The sequence below is a fragment of the Rhea pennata genome, chromosome 1 (genome assembly GCF_028389875.1).
Source record: "Rhea pennata isolate bPtePen1 chromosome 1, bPtePen1.pri, whole genome shotgun sequence".
Classification (NCBI taxonomy): domain Eukaryota; kingdom Metazoa; phylum Chordata; class Aves; order Rheiformes; family Rheidae; genus Rhea; species Rhea pennata.
The window spans coordinates 133,767,558-133,785,393 of NC_084663.1; the positions used below are offsets into that span (position 1 = coordinate 133,767,558).

General features: G+C 39.7%; 1 protein-coding gene across 1 annotated transcript in view; it reads left to right on the forward strand.

Moving 5' to 3' along the window:
• Positions 1 to 493: 493 nt before the first annotated feature.
• ADGRG2 (adhesion G protein-coupled receptor G2) overlaps positions 494 to 17,836 on the forward strand; it is a 50,542-nt gene continuing 33,199 nt past the window's right edge. The window contains 2 exon segments of the mRNA XM_062574224.1: positions 494 to 611; positions 6,724 to 7,341. Coding sequence (XP_062430208.1) covers positions 494 to 611; positions 6,724 to 7,341 — 736 coding nt within the window.

Sequence of the window (17,836 nt, forward strand, 5' to 3'; positions counted from 1 at the left end):
TGCTCACACACAGATCAAACTTGCAATAGCCAAGTTAAAACTTCTGGTGTGGTGCAAACATTAAAATGTCAGCTGATAGAACCCCCCCAGGGAGGGGACTGTAGAGCCCCTTCCTAAACACTTACTGAAATTATCTTAGCTTTTGAGTAAGTGCTTCTTTACTGTTTTTAATGTTGGAAGCCTCAAACATGCAAGGACTTACGGCCATGCTCTAATACATTTGTGAGTCTTTAGAGGATTGCAGTGTAAGTGTTCTTTTTACTCCCCCCTCCCTTTTTTTCCTTTCAACTGACAGTAGTTTTTTTCCGGGTGACTTGGCAACATTAGAGTGTTGGCATGTTTCAATATAATACATACTCAGTGATGTAATGGACTTGAAAAGATCTATGGTCCTAGGTTGGAAACTTTTTTTTTTTTGGTCATAGTATGTTTACACTTCTGTGCTTTTTCTAATCATAGTGACGGACTGTGATGTTTTCTTGTTTCTTCTAGAATGGTTGCTTGGGGAAAGCAGCACCTCTGTGTTGGCAGAATTCAGGGTTTTTTATTGAAATTGAGAATTGCTCTAGCTGTCCTTTTACTTCATTTGTTCCTGGCTACAGCAGGCAAAGGTAAGACACATTTTTCCTGATTCATCTAGTGTTGATATTCCAAATAAACAGCACTAGCCTTGAGGAATGGAACTGTTGTGTATGTTCAGAATAGGCAAGTTTCTGCCTTCTTGAAGTCAAGGGAAGTAATTGAATCATAGAATCATTAAGGTTGGAAGAGACCTCTGGACATCGAGTCCAACCTCCCTGCTCAAGCAGGGTCACCTACAGCATGTTAGACAGGGTTGCATCCAGGCAGGCCTTGAAGATCTCCAGAGAAGGAGACTCCACAACCTCTCTGGGCAGCCTGTGCCAGTGCTCTGTCACTCCCACAGTGAAGAAATTTCCCCTCACGGTCAAGCGGAACTTCCTGTGCTTCAATTTCTGCCCATTGCGTCTTGTCCTGTCACATGGGACAACTGAAAAGAGTTTGTCCCTGTCCCCTTGACACCCTCCCTTCAGGTACTTATACACATTGATCAGATCCCCCATCAGTCTTCTCTTCCCCGGGCTGAAGAGCCCCAGCTCTCGCAGCCGTTCCTCATAGGGCAGGTGCTCCAGCCCTCAGATCATCTTTGTAGCCCTCTGCTGGACTCTCTCCAGTAGCTCCATGTCTCTCTTGTACTGGGGAGCCCAGCACTGGAGGCAGTACTGGAGATGAGGCCTCCCCAGGGCTGAGTAGAGGGGCAGGATCACCTCCCTCGACCTGCTGGCAGCAGTCTTCCTAATGCAGCCCAGGAGACCATTGGCCTTCTTGGCCACAAGGGCACATTGCTGGCTCGTGGTCAACTTGTCTTCCACCAGCACTCCCAGGTCCTTCTCTGCAGAGCTGCTCTCCAGCAGGTCAGCCCCCAGCTTGTACTGGTGCCTGGGGTTATTTTTCCCTAGGTGCAGGACCCTGCGCTTGCCCTTGTTGAAACTCACGAGGTTCCTCTCTGCCCAAGTCTCCAGCCTGTCCAGGTCTCTCTGTATGGCAGCAGAGCCCTCAGGTGTGTCAGCCACTCCTCCCAGCTTGGTATCCTCAGCAAACTTGCTGAGCAGGCACTCTGTCCCCTCATCCAGGTCACTGATGAAAAAGTTGAACAGGATGGGAGGCAGTACAGAGCCCTGGGGGATGCCACTAGCCACAGGCCTCCAAGTGGACTCCACGCCACTGATGACGACCCTCTGAGCTCTGCCTTTCAGCCAGTTCTCAATCCACCTCACTGTCCACTCGCCTAACCCACACTTCCTGAGCTTACCTAGGAGGATGTTATGGGAGACAGTGTCAAAAGCCTTGCTGAAGTCAAGGGACACAACGTCCACTGCTCTGCCCTCATCTACCTAGCCAGTCATTTCATCACAGAAGGCTATCAGATGGGTTAAGCAGTTAATTGGTTAATTGCCATTAACAGAAACAGTTGGTGCTCAGCACTATGGGAATATACACCCTACACTTACAATATTTATTTGTTGTCATAAAAATAATCATCAGGAATAACCTCTTTTGGGATAAGAATAAGGAAAGAGTGTAAGTATAATATGTAATAGCCAGGGAAATTATTTCATGAGTAGTTCTTGAAGTGTTACTATTTTCAGAACACCTTAACTCTTTCACACTACTCTTTTTCAAAAATTTGAAGTTGTTTTTTTTTTTTTTTTTTTTTTTGCCATGTTTTTAATAGCAACTAGTTTTAGAAACTCTTTCTTGAGCTGAAGGCCAGATATAACTTAGTAAGCACACCCGTTGTACTAGCAGTGAAATTTCAGGGGTTGACATGATGGACTAAGTTTGAACTAGTATGGAGGTTTTATTGAGATAGAACTTGAGATTCAGGTGTTAAATGTGTTACTAAAATGGCCTGGTTTTAACCTCATGAGTTTTGAATAGTAAAAAGGACAGGATTACTCAGTAGATGGGTCATGTCCTGCAAGAATTATGCCAAGGAAAATTCAGCTGCATCTAGAGTTCTGAGGACACAGACAGGGGGTTCTTACACCTACATGCTACTTGCAAGCATCAGTAGTCCTTCAAGAAGAGCTAACTTGACATGAGGGCTGATTTGGGCCTCCACCGTATTTTTTTGTTTTTAGGCAGTTAGCACTATTGACAGTATCCCTACTCAGTTCTCTCCTCATTTAAGGTGCCAAAATATGTTTGTGTTCTCCGGAGAATATGAAGAGAGAACCTGTGTTCTTTTAATGCTTGAGAGAACACACTTGCTTGTAGTCTTAGCTTTAGTGAGTGTAAAAACCCCTGTTCTTGCATCTGTTAGAGAAGACTGTGTTAAGAAGGAACAATTTGCATTTCGGAAAAGTATTAAGTGCCTGAATACAGCAAAGCCATTGAAAAATCAGCTAACAAATACTATTGCCTGGATTATGTTTTAAATTTGAAGAGTAAAGCAAAGGAAGTTATTGTTCATGCTTTTATGGTAATCTCTGAGTTATCTTTGTTGAGAAGACTTGTAAAAGTACAGTGATGATGAACTTTAATGGGGTGAATTTTTTGTAGATACATGTATTTACATACATGCAATTATTATATATGCACCTATTATATGTAGGTCTCTTCCTCTCCAGTTTTCCTTGAATCCCACTTGTGAATTTTGCTCAATTTTTCCTTATCTTGGAATGTGTTTTGAGCATTCTTTCTGCTGTGCTTCCTTTTCTATGGTATAATGATAACGGTATGTTCATGGCCAGGTTTCCAATTGTGACTTGTAATGTCCAGAACCAAAGAAACTAACTCTAAGCTCAGAATGCCCCTGTAAGAACACAGCCAGTTTCAGATCTTTGGTTCCATCGCTAAGAGTGGACCACAACCCATTAAGTATGATTACAATGTATGACAATATGATGATAAGTAACAGAACTTCCACCAGCTTTAAAGCAATGTCCTCTCCTCCTTGTATTGTATCCACCCACATACCCAATGGACTAGGTCAAGGTAATGTTGATGATTAACTTTTGAATAATTTAGCTCTGAGGCTGTGCATCTTCCATTTGGATCAGTGGAGTTTGTTTTCTCACAGTTGTTACGGTTTCCCATGTGCTTTTTTTAAGCAGTCTTTGGATTGCCCAGTCATAGTAAAATTTCCAAGTCTCTCCTGTAACAATTCAGATAGTACTCATATCTGCTTTCTAGCTTTGCCATCCTTTTTTGACATCTCATTTTTGGAACTGTTTTGAACAAAGTGGTCCAGATGTTGAGCTTTCTTTTAGGCTTTAAGCAGTGAAGTCGACACTTTTTTTTGTTAAATTAGTTCCTCAGGTTTGCATGTGGATGAGCAGCAGTCTTTCTGAATTGCCATTCAAAGCACAGTAAAAGGATCATCAGCAAGACTGATCTCTTGTCACATAATTTCTGATGCTTACCTGCATTAAGACTATTTTCGCCTGCAAGTCATATCCTTACTGGAATCTCACGTTACTCTGAACAACTTGCACATGTCTATTCTGGCTGTCTTGGCAACTTCACTGCATCAAGCACCCCTCAAGATTTGATTCTTTCGTTGTTGTCACATAAACACAAATTTAATGCTTACCGTGAAATAAAACCCATCTTAAGATTTGTTCATTGTCAAGATCAGGTCTGCTGATGATATCTCAAGTTTCAACATTTCTGCTCACATATGGGCTTGTAATTTTTCAAAATCAGGATCCTGGACAGTTAACAGTGACTTTATATTCTGTGGCTATGTGATGACTCTGACTTAACCAGTCGCTTTGGCCGTCTTTGCATGCTCAAGCTTCATACTGGAATTTTGGAGGGTACAGGAGTCATCCAAGTGTACTTCTGACGTATACTCTCAGAGAAACAGCAGCTACGTGGTATCTTTAAAAACCTTCAGTGTAACTCCAACATGATAAAGACAGACAATTATTTTTCTTTGGAGAGCCTGTGTCACAAGTATTGACCTATCTAGCTGTATATCTAGGTAGTTGTTTCCTTTATAAAATCAATTTCCTCCTTATCGTGAAGAAGCAGACTTATGCCTTGTAACCGAAAGGTAGCAGACTTATTTTAAATGTAATTAGCTTTTTCTAAAGGTGGCGCATTTGCATCTGTATCCAAAAATCACTACTACGTTAACATTCCCCATCCCACTGTCTTCCTCACAGGTTTAACTTATGCTTAAAGTTTTCAGTGACAGATTGTTCCTAACTGAATATCCTAGATTTTGCTACAGAGGCCTGTTGCTCTCTGACAAATGGCCAAACTGAATGAATGAATTTCTGCTTTGGTGAGAAGTAGTCCTGTTGCTTGCTCTTAAGACAAGTATGTTTCCGCATTGCCAGCCTGCCTAGAAACATGCTGAGTATAACCTCACCATTCAAAGCCCACTGTCTACTAGTTAGGATTTTTGCCTACAACTTCAGCCTATACCCTGAGAGCTTCTTAGGTTTCTTTGGTCTCTAGCCTTTTATAGCACTTTCATTATTCCTTATGTTGAACATTGTGAAAGATGCCTACAAATATATGCTAATTAGTGTCAGAAGGGGAGTCTGAAGGATATAGTATGAAACAGAAATGCTTATCAATGTCTTTCCATGAAACTGGATTAATAAATCTAAAATTTCAAACTTTTCCCAATAACTTAGCTGTCAAGCATGACTTTCCACAGTTAGGAACTTCTGCCCATTTTTGTTGCTATCAGAAAAGAAATTTGGGAACTCCATGGTCAAGAGAGGCAAAAGTCAACCAAATTTCTTAATTCAAAATTGATCTGAAGAAAGTTGGTGCTCTGGTTGGTTGAGACAATTTAGCTATGATCTTGAGAGCTAGCTAGGACTATTTATGAATATGACCTACCTACGGGGAGAAAAAACTGGCTGGAAACTGTCTCTTAACAAAGGAGTGAATATATTGACTGATCCTTGCTTGTTCTCCACCCCTAACTAATCATGATTAGTCATAACTCTTTCCTTGAGGGTACATAAAAGCTCCATATATAAATGAAGATAATCTTAAAGCTGTCAATAACACAGACTCTTACACTGCCTGAGCATCTACCAGTCTGTTTCATTTCTCCTTTCAATTCATATCCCATGAGAGGCTTATTTAGATTGGCTTTATTTCATTGCTGATAGATTTAACAAAAAGCAAGCCATCATGATGATCTCTAAACAATGATAATGTGCATTTTTCAAAAAGAGAGTCCTCCTCAGCTCCAAAGTGCTTACATCTAGACCTGCAAAGGCATTTACTCACCTGTAGTGGGACAAAGGAGAAAAAGAGGCATTTACAAGTACTTTACACTTAAGATGATCAATATCCATTGTTTGGGGCATTCCCTGACCCTACATATTGTAAGCATTTACTTAGCCTTGTTTTCACCAGTAAATTTACTGTTAGCAGCTTGTATCCTATTTACTGTGACAGCTGAACTTCAGGTTGCCACCTTCTCAAAGCCTAAGTGGATTTGACTTGCATAGACCAGATGTCTCTGCAACTATGTGCCCTGGAAGGGAACAGGGAATGGGGCTGGATGGGTTAAAATAAACCAGGGCCTCCAAACCACACTTCCTGGAAGTTATACCAGCTCTCATTCTGTATCCGAATATAGCTATTTTCCACCCTTCCTACTGAACCTATGTCAGTGTACAGCCAAGAATAAGAATCGCAAGGTTGGAAAGAGCATGAAGAAGCCTGACCACATAGCTCAGAGAAGCAGGGTGCAAGGCTGGGAAATGAGAAGGCAGTCATGGTTATAGTTTCTTTTTTTCTAACTCTGTTTCTGCATTTTATTCAGTGACTATTAAATGCAAAGTATCTCTGCTGCCCTGAGAATAGGGGCCAGAGCCTGTGATTCTGCCTTTGCCTCCCTCTTGTAGTTTGAGTGTCTTGTGAGAGGGCTACATGGTCATATACCCCTCCCCCACCTCCCCATGCATGAATTTTATTTTAAAGTCTTTTTCAGCAGCTAGGATTGATTACTGCCTCCAAATTTGCCCCTCCTTCCCCTCCCCAGTAAAAAGAAAAGGATGCAAGGTTGTTTTTTAATGTGTTTTGTAAATACCTAGAAGTATTTTTATATATAATGAATTATTTATATGAATTATATATTCATAAGGAACTGTGGAAAACTCATATAGAAGGTCCTTTCAAAAACAAAACTATTTTTAAAAAAGTCATCTCTTCTTTATTTAGATCAAGAGGATTTTCTAGGACGATACAAAGCTGTCTTTAAGACTGAATGTGAAGATCCTTGGATTCTGTCACCAAGAATTTCTCTGCTTCCTTTGAAAGAATTTATTGTCTGTGTGCACCTAAAGCTAAAGTCCTCAAACAGTCCATGGACAGCATATGTATATAATCAAGAAACACTTAACAGTAATCTCTCCGCAAATAAGTATGATCTTGGACTTATGGGAGATCATGATAAATTGAGAATATGGTTATTTGGAAATCAAATAAATATGACAGAGATGCTTCATGAAAATACCTGGTATGAGATATGTGTCCAGTGGAAAAGTGAAGATGAAGAGGTGAAGTTATTCATAAATGGAACAAAAAAAGGAAACAAAAAGATGGCTGAAAAAATGAGTCTCCGTGAAAAAGGGCAGTTCTTACTTGGCTGTTCAAAGCTGCCAGGTACAGCTGTATCACCTAACATGGGAATGACTGGGGAGCTGTACATGTTCAGAATGTGGGATAAAGCAAATATGAAACAGTCCCAGAACTGCAAAGATGGCAGTATAATAGGCTGGCGAAAGAAGGATTGGGTCTATAAGAAGACAATAGAAGAGGATAACTCTTTGCCTTGTGGTAAGTACCATTAAGTCCCTGTTTTTAATAGTGTTTTTGTCGAAACATTTTGTCTAACGTTTTCATTCCAGGTACTTAAATTTTACAAGGCCTTTATCTTTTGGTCATTTATTGTTAAAACACTGAGAATCTGTAGCTCTTGCCAACTTTTATCCAAATGTAAAAATTGTAACAGCAATCCTTTAAAGACTTCTGCTTGCTCCAGCTCTTGTGTCTGTGTGCTGCCTGTGCAATGGTAATCTGAATGAGAACAGGATCCATCCAACTGAAACTCCTTGGAGTGTTAGGACTTTCTATTAATGTTGTCCTAAAATAACTGATTTACATACTTTCTATTCAGAGAATAAATACAGGGAAAAAACATTGCTGGTTCTCATTTTGTATATTCACTGGGCCAGAATTTCAACAAGTGTAGATTTTCACACCTCGCTGGTATATCACACCATCTTTTGCTGGTATGGTCTGGATCTGTAAAGATTTACCAGAGGCTCTGATTTCTTCTTGTTTCTATATCAGTAAGGTCATCCTTTATTAAACTAGCCTAATGGTCCCTCCAGTGTTTCTCAGAATAGCCCTCTGCCATGAAAGAGAACAATAAAAGGCTTTAAAATGAAATAAAAATTATTTTCAGAGAAATTGATTTTTTTAATTGATTTGTAGTATAGTTAAAATAGAGCTAAAGGTAAGAAAATAATCTATGATGTCACATTGTGGACATGAAAGAGATACTTGAATCAGGTTTGTGTGGAAGCCAGTTTATCAGCTGTGGTAAATGGCCCTAAGGCCTTCAGAGATTTTGAAGGTGACTGGCTCACCTGATTCCTAAAATTTTTGTGTAAGATAGGCTGTTCAGTTAGACTGTGGCACCACTCTTAGTTTTTGTCATCTTTTCCTTAAAAACTGTGCCTACCTTTTTTTACAGAGACTAAAAAAATATTTAGTTATGCAGTGTTACAACTGTTTGCTGATTGGGTAGATTACAAGGGTCTTAGAGCATTAAGATATGGAGGGGGGTGGAATTCAGCCTGTGAAAGGCGCATATTGAATGAATGTTAATCCAACAATTAAAAAAAAAAAAGTGTTGACAGTGGGATCATATAACGATGTCACGAAGCCTTAATAATTGATGGTGCAGCTAGTCATACAATCTAGTTTCTTTCCAAAAGTTCCTCTGAATACTTGTGAAAAAAAAATTACCTGATGGTGTCTCTATTTCTCTTAAACCAGAAGTACTTGAAGTAGTAAGTCTTCAGAAACATCTGATGATTGCATCTACAAAGAACAGAATTGGTACAGAGCTAAAGCTTGGGAAAGGGCCATGCCTCCTGTGGAGGTGCAAGAGGTGAAAGGGAAGTAGTGGTTAATTAAGAGTCATAAGTAGTAAGTCATTGGCGCCTGAGGGCAGGTTTCAGGATTTTGTTATGACCTGGTTGGCATTTTGTGCTTACATAGACAATACTCTGCAAAATATTCAGAGTCAAAATTTACCATGATTTCGCCTTTGTTTAACCTCTCAAGATCTTCCTGGAGGATAAACCACAACTTAATTGGTGTCTGATAGGCTGTGACTCACTTCTTTAAGTTTGGTTTTACTAAATGGTACATAATTACCGTATATTTCTTTGCCTTTCTTCTGCCTTTCATTTGTCGACTCTATCTTCGTTTGGTTTTATTAAATTTTATAATTACTCAAATTTCAAAAAAAAATTATTTAGTTTCTTGCTAACTCATGATATGAGGTCCAATAAAGGCTAGAGTCCTGATTCCAGTAAAACTAACACACATGCTTAGCACTTAAAGTCATGTTTAACTTGAGGTAACTTGCTCCCCGAGTTAAATCTGATGATTTGCAAGAAAGGACACGTCTGACTACTTCCAAGTTTATGATGAGGGCTGATCGCAACTTACGGACTAATGAAACTTAGCAATGGGAAATTTTTAAATTTCAGTTAAAGATGTGACACTTGCTTTTTCCAGGCACACAAACTTCTGAGTCCCCTCTAGTATATCCTTTACAAGCTGAACGCATGTAAATACTGCACATAGGACCAAAGAGTGAAGGAGGCCCACCCACTGTGCGCCACTAATCTTCCACTTACATTCCCCAGGTTTCTTTGATATTTCCTCTTTCTCAAGGATGAGAAATAGCATGGCAACTGTGATAGGGAGAAGGACTGCCACAGATTGAGTGTAGCTCACTTTAAAGATCATCTCCTGGCATTTAAGAATATGTAAGTGAAGAGAGACCTGCTTACTGTTCCAAAGACCAAAGCAAAAAAAGAGTTTAACAATAAGTTGTTTATCTTATTGATAGGTAATTCCTATTTAACTCCATATTTTAATATGGACAGTATGAGTGATGCCACTGTTATCTCTGCATAATAATGCAGAGTAATGTAAAGCTTTGGGTAATTTAAGAGAGTACAAAGATGTAAGAAAATAGATACATTTAAAATGCTAAATGTTTGAAAAGAAGTTTTAGTTGTCTGTGAGCACCAGCTCTCTTCAGTTGTCATTTTTTTAATTGGGTATTTGCAGGTCACCTTTAATAATACTTTGACAACTGAAAGAAATTTACTGTTTAAACATTAATCATTTCAGTTACATATTAAGCAGTAACATTCTTGCTCCAGATATTTATATCTAAATTGTTACACTGTGCATTTATGCAAGGAGCACAGGGATATCTCTTACAAAGTTGAGTGAATAAATAGAATACATGATTTTCAGCCTAGTTTTAAATAGTATTACTGATACTAAAATTCTGTTGTCTCATTTGTGTTATCAGTGTCCTGAAAAGACTACATTTTGTAATGGTAGAAAACTTCTATCCAGAGTCCAGTGCTCATTCAGTTTGGTTGCATTTTTTTTGCACAAACACAATTTACTGTTTACATTGTGGCATTTTAATTCTTTTAAACTGTGCTGTCCAAGTTCCAAGACAAAACTCTGCTGTCCTCTCTTTTCCATGCATTCTTTTTTTCTTTCTATACTGATAAACCTGCTACTGGTATTGCAGGAAGAGGTTTCTAGGCTTGTTGGACAAAGTGGTAAAATCTTAGTGGGAAAACTGGGAGCTGACCAGTGCCCTGTGTGACTGGTTTGATCTTTCATGCTCAGCGAAGAGAAAAACTTCAGTTTGGCCTACTGTTCTAATTTGGAGGTGTGAGCAGTAGGAGATGTGATTTGATTCTGTGCAATCTCTTTTAAAGATTACCTAGGCTGTGTACCCTTCTGATGACAGAATCAGCTTGCCTGAAAGGGTAGGGTCCCAGGCTTTACTTCCTCAGACAGAAGGTGGAAGTATAGCACTGCTTGTCCGGTTTGCATCTCAGTCTGTTGGGTACCAAACTTTGGGCCATATTGCTACATTTACTGAACTGGTAATGAAAGCTGGAAGTGAAAACGACATTATTTGCCCCAATAGAATTTTCTTTCAAAATTCATAAGGGCAAAAACCTGCAGAAACTCGTAAAGGAAGTAAATAAGGAAAAAAATACATGACTCTGTGACTCATAAAATAGGCACTTCATACTGCTCTGCTTTGTACCCATTAACAGAATGCATGTTTGGCCTTCCCTTTGTTTATCTGCTCTCATTGCTTACCTTTTTTTGTGATATCGGAGTAGCTTTTTGGAAATCAGCCTGTCAGCGAAGGCAATCTGATTCACCTCAGCCTTGCAAGTGTGCTTCAAAATCTAACTTGCATTGAAAGTTGATATGAGCTAATGTCTACAGAGGAATGCTTGTTGTTAATGCCTTGTGTGATAGGATGATTCATTTTGGCAGAGTGTTTAGCCACATGAAAGGTTTATCCGGTGCTGACAGCACCCTGTCTCTTAATAGAAAATGTGGGTTTAATTTGAACATGAGAATTGTGTAGTATTTTAAATGCCTATTTCTGTAAATAAGTGGAGTTTAGAATATAACTTTTGGCATTTTGCTGTTCAAGCTACTCAGTTTTGTTCAAGAACAAGCTCTGTGAAATATATTAATGATAGGTATTTTCTCATGGCTGTATCCTAGTAACACTGAACACAAATGGAGGGCAGTTGCTTCATAATATTGGTGACTAATGTAATACACACGGATATCTCTTGCTTGTGAAAATATTTAAAGGTGATTTGTATAGAATTAAAAATGTAGTGTGGAATTGACATTTCAATATAAAATGCTATTTAGTTGTTTTTTAAGCCAAAAATGATATTTTATATCTATTTGGAATTAAAACTTTCATTTTGGCATGTCTTATGGGAGTTTTTAATTCAAATAGATTTACCTAGCTCAAATCAATTGAATTTTTTAGTGGAAAAACTTTCAGCACTAAGTTTGCTATCATATTATTTAGAATATCTACATTTATTAGTTTTCTTCCTGTCTTCTATATAGAAAATTTGTAAGTCAGTTCTGATCTTCTCATCAGTATATGGTCTTGGTTATCTAATGCCATTCTGTGATGTTGGCCAAGAACTGAGACATGGGGAGACCATGTTACTTATTTAGCCACCAAGATGTCCCTTGGATTCTTCCATTCAGATTCTTCTCTCAATCTGTTTGTGAGATCTAACAAAATTGAGGATGTTAGGTAAGGTGGCTGAACCCAGTAGTCCAGTGGGGCGAGGCTGCCATACTTCTTTGTCCGCAGGTCCAACCAGTAGCAAGGCTGAAAAAAGTGTGTGTGTGTGTGTATACATAATTATCTATACGACATACGTATACATAGCTGGTCACACAGATCAGCACTGGCAGACACATTCAGCGTTCATGCGAAAAGCACCAATGGTCTCATCCTTTTCCCTTCTGTGGCTGACAGGAGGAAGGTTAATGGGATTTATTCATTTATTTATGGGTCCCATGTGTCCCGGGTTGCTGGCTTCTGGACGTATGAACCCTTGCAGCCTGCAGCCCCTCTCCAGTTGCTGGTACAGTCCCTCACACTCACATGCGTGCACATGTATACATGCATGCACATGCTGGCTCTACATAGTAGCTGGCCTTGGACGTGTAGTCCACCCAGTAGCTGCTCCTGAACCCTCACCCTTAGGGACACTTGCTCTCTTGCATTCACTCTCATGCACGCACACGCGCTTGCTTGCTCTCGCACATGCTCTCTCTTGTGCACACACTTGCACTCTCACACACATGTGTGTGTGCTCTCGCTCTCTCTCACTCACACACACACACACACACACACACACACACACAAGGCATGCACAAACAGCTCTCAGTTGATGTTCAAACCCTGTGGTCCCTCTGGCAGTCAGCCAGGATTCCCCTTGTCCTTCCAGTAGCCAATTCCCTGTGGCCTTCAGACACACAAGATAGTCTCCCAGTTGACCTGCCTAGACTCTACTAGCCCTCTGGTAGTTGACTGGGTCTCTCGTGGTCCTTCCAGCAGCCCACTGCCCCTGTGATCTCACCCTTGAAGACACACACATCTGGCTCCCTGGTCAGTTCACCTACTCATCTGCTAATGTGGTTTGATTTTCACTAGCGATTGCGCATTCACTTGCATACCCTCATTTGATCCAGGCCCTGGTACCATAGATGCGTGGGCCCTCTGCCCTGTGGGCCCTCCTACCATGCACACACACAGGATTCACTTGCCCAGGAAAACAGTTAGAAAGGGATTTAGTCAGAAGCTAAGACAGGCTGTGCTGATCAGGCACAAGGCATGGCTCTGTATTGCCTTCCTCCGCAGGTCACCTGTATTGCTCCCTCATCTGCATTTGGTTCCTCCTCTAAACATCCCCATCTCATACTAAGTCTTGCATAATGTCAAAATGCTCTTCCCTTGCATCCTGCAGTGTGTTCCATACCCTTAGGCATACCTTTGATCTGGAAGAAATAGTCCTGGCTGATGTTATAAACTGTTCTCACTTTTAGCATATATGTTTTTCAATAAATACAAGTGAAAGTTTAAGTGTTTTATTTCATAAACCTATCTCCTAACCTCCAGAACAGATAAAGTCTATAGCTGTATATTTTCCTGCCAGCAAAATGATCTGTGTGCTTGTGGATTCCTAGGGCTGCTGCTGTGTAAGGGCTCATTGCCTGTTTCATGTCTGGACCTGACTAGAAAGCAACTGGCCCTTGTGTTCTCTCGTGTGTGTGGACCAGCATATGTGACCCTTCCTGCTGTACCTGGCTTCTGTCTCTCCATACAGCACAGACTGGGAAGTGTGTATTTCTGCTCAGAGGCCCTGGTTCACTGTCATTCAGACTCCTATCTCCTTCTCCCAAGAAAGCGTTCCAGTTGCTGCCTCAGGCTTGCTTACAGAACAGCTTGTGCAAAAGTCGAAAGGGGATCATGAAGCATTACATGCGTACTAGTCAGTGGCAACTCAATCTCTCTGAGATAAGGGAGCAAAGAAGAAGCTACCAGCAGGAACTTAATTCTTGCAGGGTGCTGTTTGTTATCTGCAGCCTAGCTGCACCTCGCTCCTCTCTACCCTGGAAGAACTGAGCTGCTGATGGCAAAGGTGGTTGCCTGAAGATGGGTGAATTAAGGAGGGAACTGCCTTTCAAAAAAAGTTAAGAAAGCGTACTGACCTTAAGTAAAATTGGAGATAGGGAGAAGAAAGGAGTGCTTTTCATTCCTCCTGTTGGAGGAATGTGCATTTTAAGGGCTTTTTCTATATCCTATGTCTAATAGCTCCTGGACAAAAGGCACACTATTTCTTTTGCAGGAGACTAGAACCCAAATCTTGCCCTTCCCATCTTGACCACTGTGCTACAAAATCTTATTCTCCCTTTCTTTCCCTTTAGCTGAATTGATTTTGAGTTCTGCTTTGCATAGTGGTACAGCTTCAGCAGGACACGAGGAGACCATCTTGAGCTAAAATAGCCTGTAGGCTGATAATTAGGATCTCTCATGCTAGGGAATGCCATAAGAACATGGCTTTTTTGTAAAGAGGGCAAGGCACTGATATCTCTCTTTTCTGTTTGAATTTAAAAGAAAGGGATGAGTTCCTGACTTAGTTTGGAAAAGAGCAACTGTGGCATCAAAACTGAAGAAAAAGCTGGCTGTTCAGAGCCACTTGCAGTTGGGGCCTATAGTCCAAATTTAAACACAGAAACTGCAAAAAGGACTGTGGATTACTGGCTGTTGTGAAGATTGCTGTTAAGAGCCTCTCTCCAGGAACTGACTATAATGCCTAGCTTGGAGATACAGATTCAGTTCACAGGTCCTAGTAGACAAAGGTCCATCAGTGTAAGAGCTACAGCTATTTGTGAACCTAGCCTTAAGTACTGTTACTAATGGATTTAGCCTCCCTACAGACTGGAGCTGCTCAATTTGCACTCAGTCCCCATTGCCATAATAAGTCATTGTGAGAAATGAAAGTTTTTACAATGCAAAGAACAGGGGTTTCCAAGTAAGCTTTTGCAGCCGTGGTATGGAAAGCAACGATGGAAGTTGCTAAACTGGTTTCACACCACTGGAACAGTTTCTCCTGCCTGCACAGAGGTGATTCTCAAGTTAGCATACCTGGCTATTTGTGTTGGACCAGTACAAAGTGGTATGAAGACAGTAAGGGACTTGCTGCTTTTATTTTCTAGCAGTGCACATTAGTAATAGAAACTGGTGCTTATTTAATGGAGATGCCATTTCCTGTAGAAAAACCCAACTGTTGTGGGGACCTAATCTATCTCTCTTTGAATAAAAGCAAAGAGTAATGCTTAATAATGTTGTTTTATTTTTATTTGCTGTTTGACTCAGGAAACGTTCTGTATTTGCTGAAAATCTAGAAAGGTATTACTATAAAATATAGTGTCTTGTCTTAGGTAGCGTATTAAATGCGCTGATTTGATGAACCTGATCTAACAGTGTTGCAGACGAAAATGCGTGAAGCAAATAAAACCACGCTTCATATACATGAGGATTTTTGTGCTCTTGTTCTTAGAGGATAATCTAAGGGAAATCTTCTGTTTGCCTGTGACTAACACACCTTTGGCTTTTGTACTTTTCTTTTTACATGTCAACTTTAGGGATAATTTAGACTGGCATTTAAACCTCCTGCAAATAAACTCTATCCACTTCCTTGTCTAGTTTTTAAATACAATAAAGGAAAAGGGTTGACAAATGTAAGTGAAATTGAATATTGTATGACAGTCCCTCTTCCTCCACTGCTTCTATTATGCAAAGGTGATACTAATCAAAGACTTGGTTAGTGAGCCTATTGCTGCACCATTATTGGTGAAAAGGGTTTTTTTAGGGGTAATTTCTAGCCACAGTAGACATATGAATATAGTACTGTAAGAGAAGTCAGTGTTAGATTTGTGATCCAGAAAAAATGCCCCCCTCAAACTATGCATGCCACCATCATTTACTGCATTCGCCAGCTTCAGATTCATGGCTTATGTTTAACTTATTTTGATCTATGTACAGCTGGTTTTGTGACTGAAAGAATATGGCATTTTTTAGAGCTTGCTGCCTTCTTACTGACTAAACTACAATACTTTAAATACGTAACTGGACAACTTGCCTTACTTACCCCAACATAGGATGTGCACCCTCAAAATTCACAAAATAAATTGAGGAGATGTGGAGGATGGGAAGAGCAGTCTGTGTTTAATGGCTGTGTCTGTACTGTCTCCTCAAGAGTATCTGAGAATAAGCTTTAAGGTCAGAGTCCCTGGGCAGAGCAGAATCTTTTTTTTTAGGGGGCAGAAGCAGTGTGGTGCCCTTTTCTGAGAGATGCTGCGTACTTCAATATAAAGGTTCCTTTTGAGAATTTGATGTCCTCCAGAGCCCTTTGATTGGAAATAAGAGCTGCCGCAAGAGGTGCTAACGTCATAGTAGGACAAGACCAGTGGCAAGTAAATTTTTGGAGATGGAATTCACTTCCTGTGCTAGGAAAGCCAGTTTGCTCTGTGAGAAAGATACTTTTCTCGTTAAATGAATGTCCGCCTAAATTTGTATAGGATTGATCCACTAATTATGTGCTCCATTCTACCTTAAAAATGTATTTGCATGTTTTAACAGTATAGAACTATTTATTTGACTACCATTTCTACAGTTTTAGTTCTACGTATTACTTAAAGTAAATATTGTGCCTAAAGGGCTTTCCCTAAACCCACACTAGGTGTTATAAAAATAATTTTATAGGTGCCATAATACCTAAACATTGTACAATTTTAAAGTATCAACACTTCTGTGTAAGAGCTCAAGAACACGTATCTGAACAGGATCATGTATTTTAGCCTGATTCACAACATGAAAAGTTGTAAGTCTTAATGTTTTCTGAAAACTGACTGTAAAAATTAAGGTTTTATTCTAATTATCACAATCTGTGACATTCATATACCACTAGATGTTAAAAAGACCTATATTTCTCTGTGGGCAAAATCCCAGTTGTCTCAAATCAAATATCTGGTAGTACTTAGGTTTGATCAGTGCCTTTAATGAAATAGCTTAAATTCAATAGGCTGATATGCATGAATGTGCAACTTTATTTACTTAACACTTTTTTCTTACCTACATGATTTTTTTTTTTTTTTTTTTAACCAAGGATATTGGTCTCTCTCTTTCCTTCTGTGTTTTTCAATACGAAAATTTCTATCTAGGATGTCAATGAACTAAAACTAACAGTTAGTTTCAAGGAAAACTACAGAGAAAATACAGTGTAGTTCATCTGATTTTTGTGTATTCATCCTGCTGTATTTCAGAGTTACTGCTTTAGGTTCATGCAGGATATGACATTCAACAAAAATGAACAGAGATTTTTTGGTCATATCAAAGATTTGAGAATCCAGATTGCATCTATTCTTCTAAGTATTATTCTAGTATATAGCAATAGAGTCTGTGTCTGCATTGCCAGCAGCTGAATGGGTTCTGCTAAAATCCTTTCAAAAGGCAGATATTTCTCTCACTGTTCAATACTGTTGTTGAATGGAATAAGTTGTGAGGATTTAATATACTCTGACAAGCTTTCTTTAAAATTTCTTTTCCTAACAGCAAAAATGGTAAATGCTAGACGATCAGTTGCAACACCTCCTGTAAACCTAAGGGGTAGAAAAATTGCTTAGCCCACAGGACAGATTATTAGTCCTTTCTGATAACTGTCTGCACCTGGCTGGCAAGTGTGTTGCGGAGTAAATTTGGAGAAGGCACTGGTATGTTACATCCATTTGTAAAGGAGTAGGATTAAATGAACTCTGCAATTTTTAACATGCTCAGAAATGGAATGAGAAGTGTAAGGTACTTAAGTCTTTCCTGCCAGCTGCCTAGACAGGAAGTGTTCTGCATGGGTCAAGGGAAGAAAGAATACAGAGAAGTGCCAATTCTGTGCATCTGGCAAGAATAACTGTCAGCTGATGTGCTGTGGTACCTTCAAGGTCAAGGAAGGATGGCTTGTCAGTAACACATGCTTAGAAACAGAGGATCAGCATTATTTGTAAGTTGTTTGGTACTAGAATACATGTAAATAAAAAAGATAATAGATACGTTACACTGTTGTGCCTGGCACTTCTTTTGGTAGTTGTGCTTTATAAA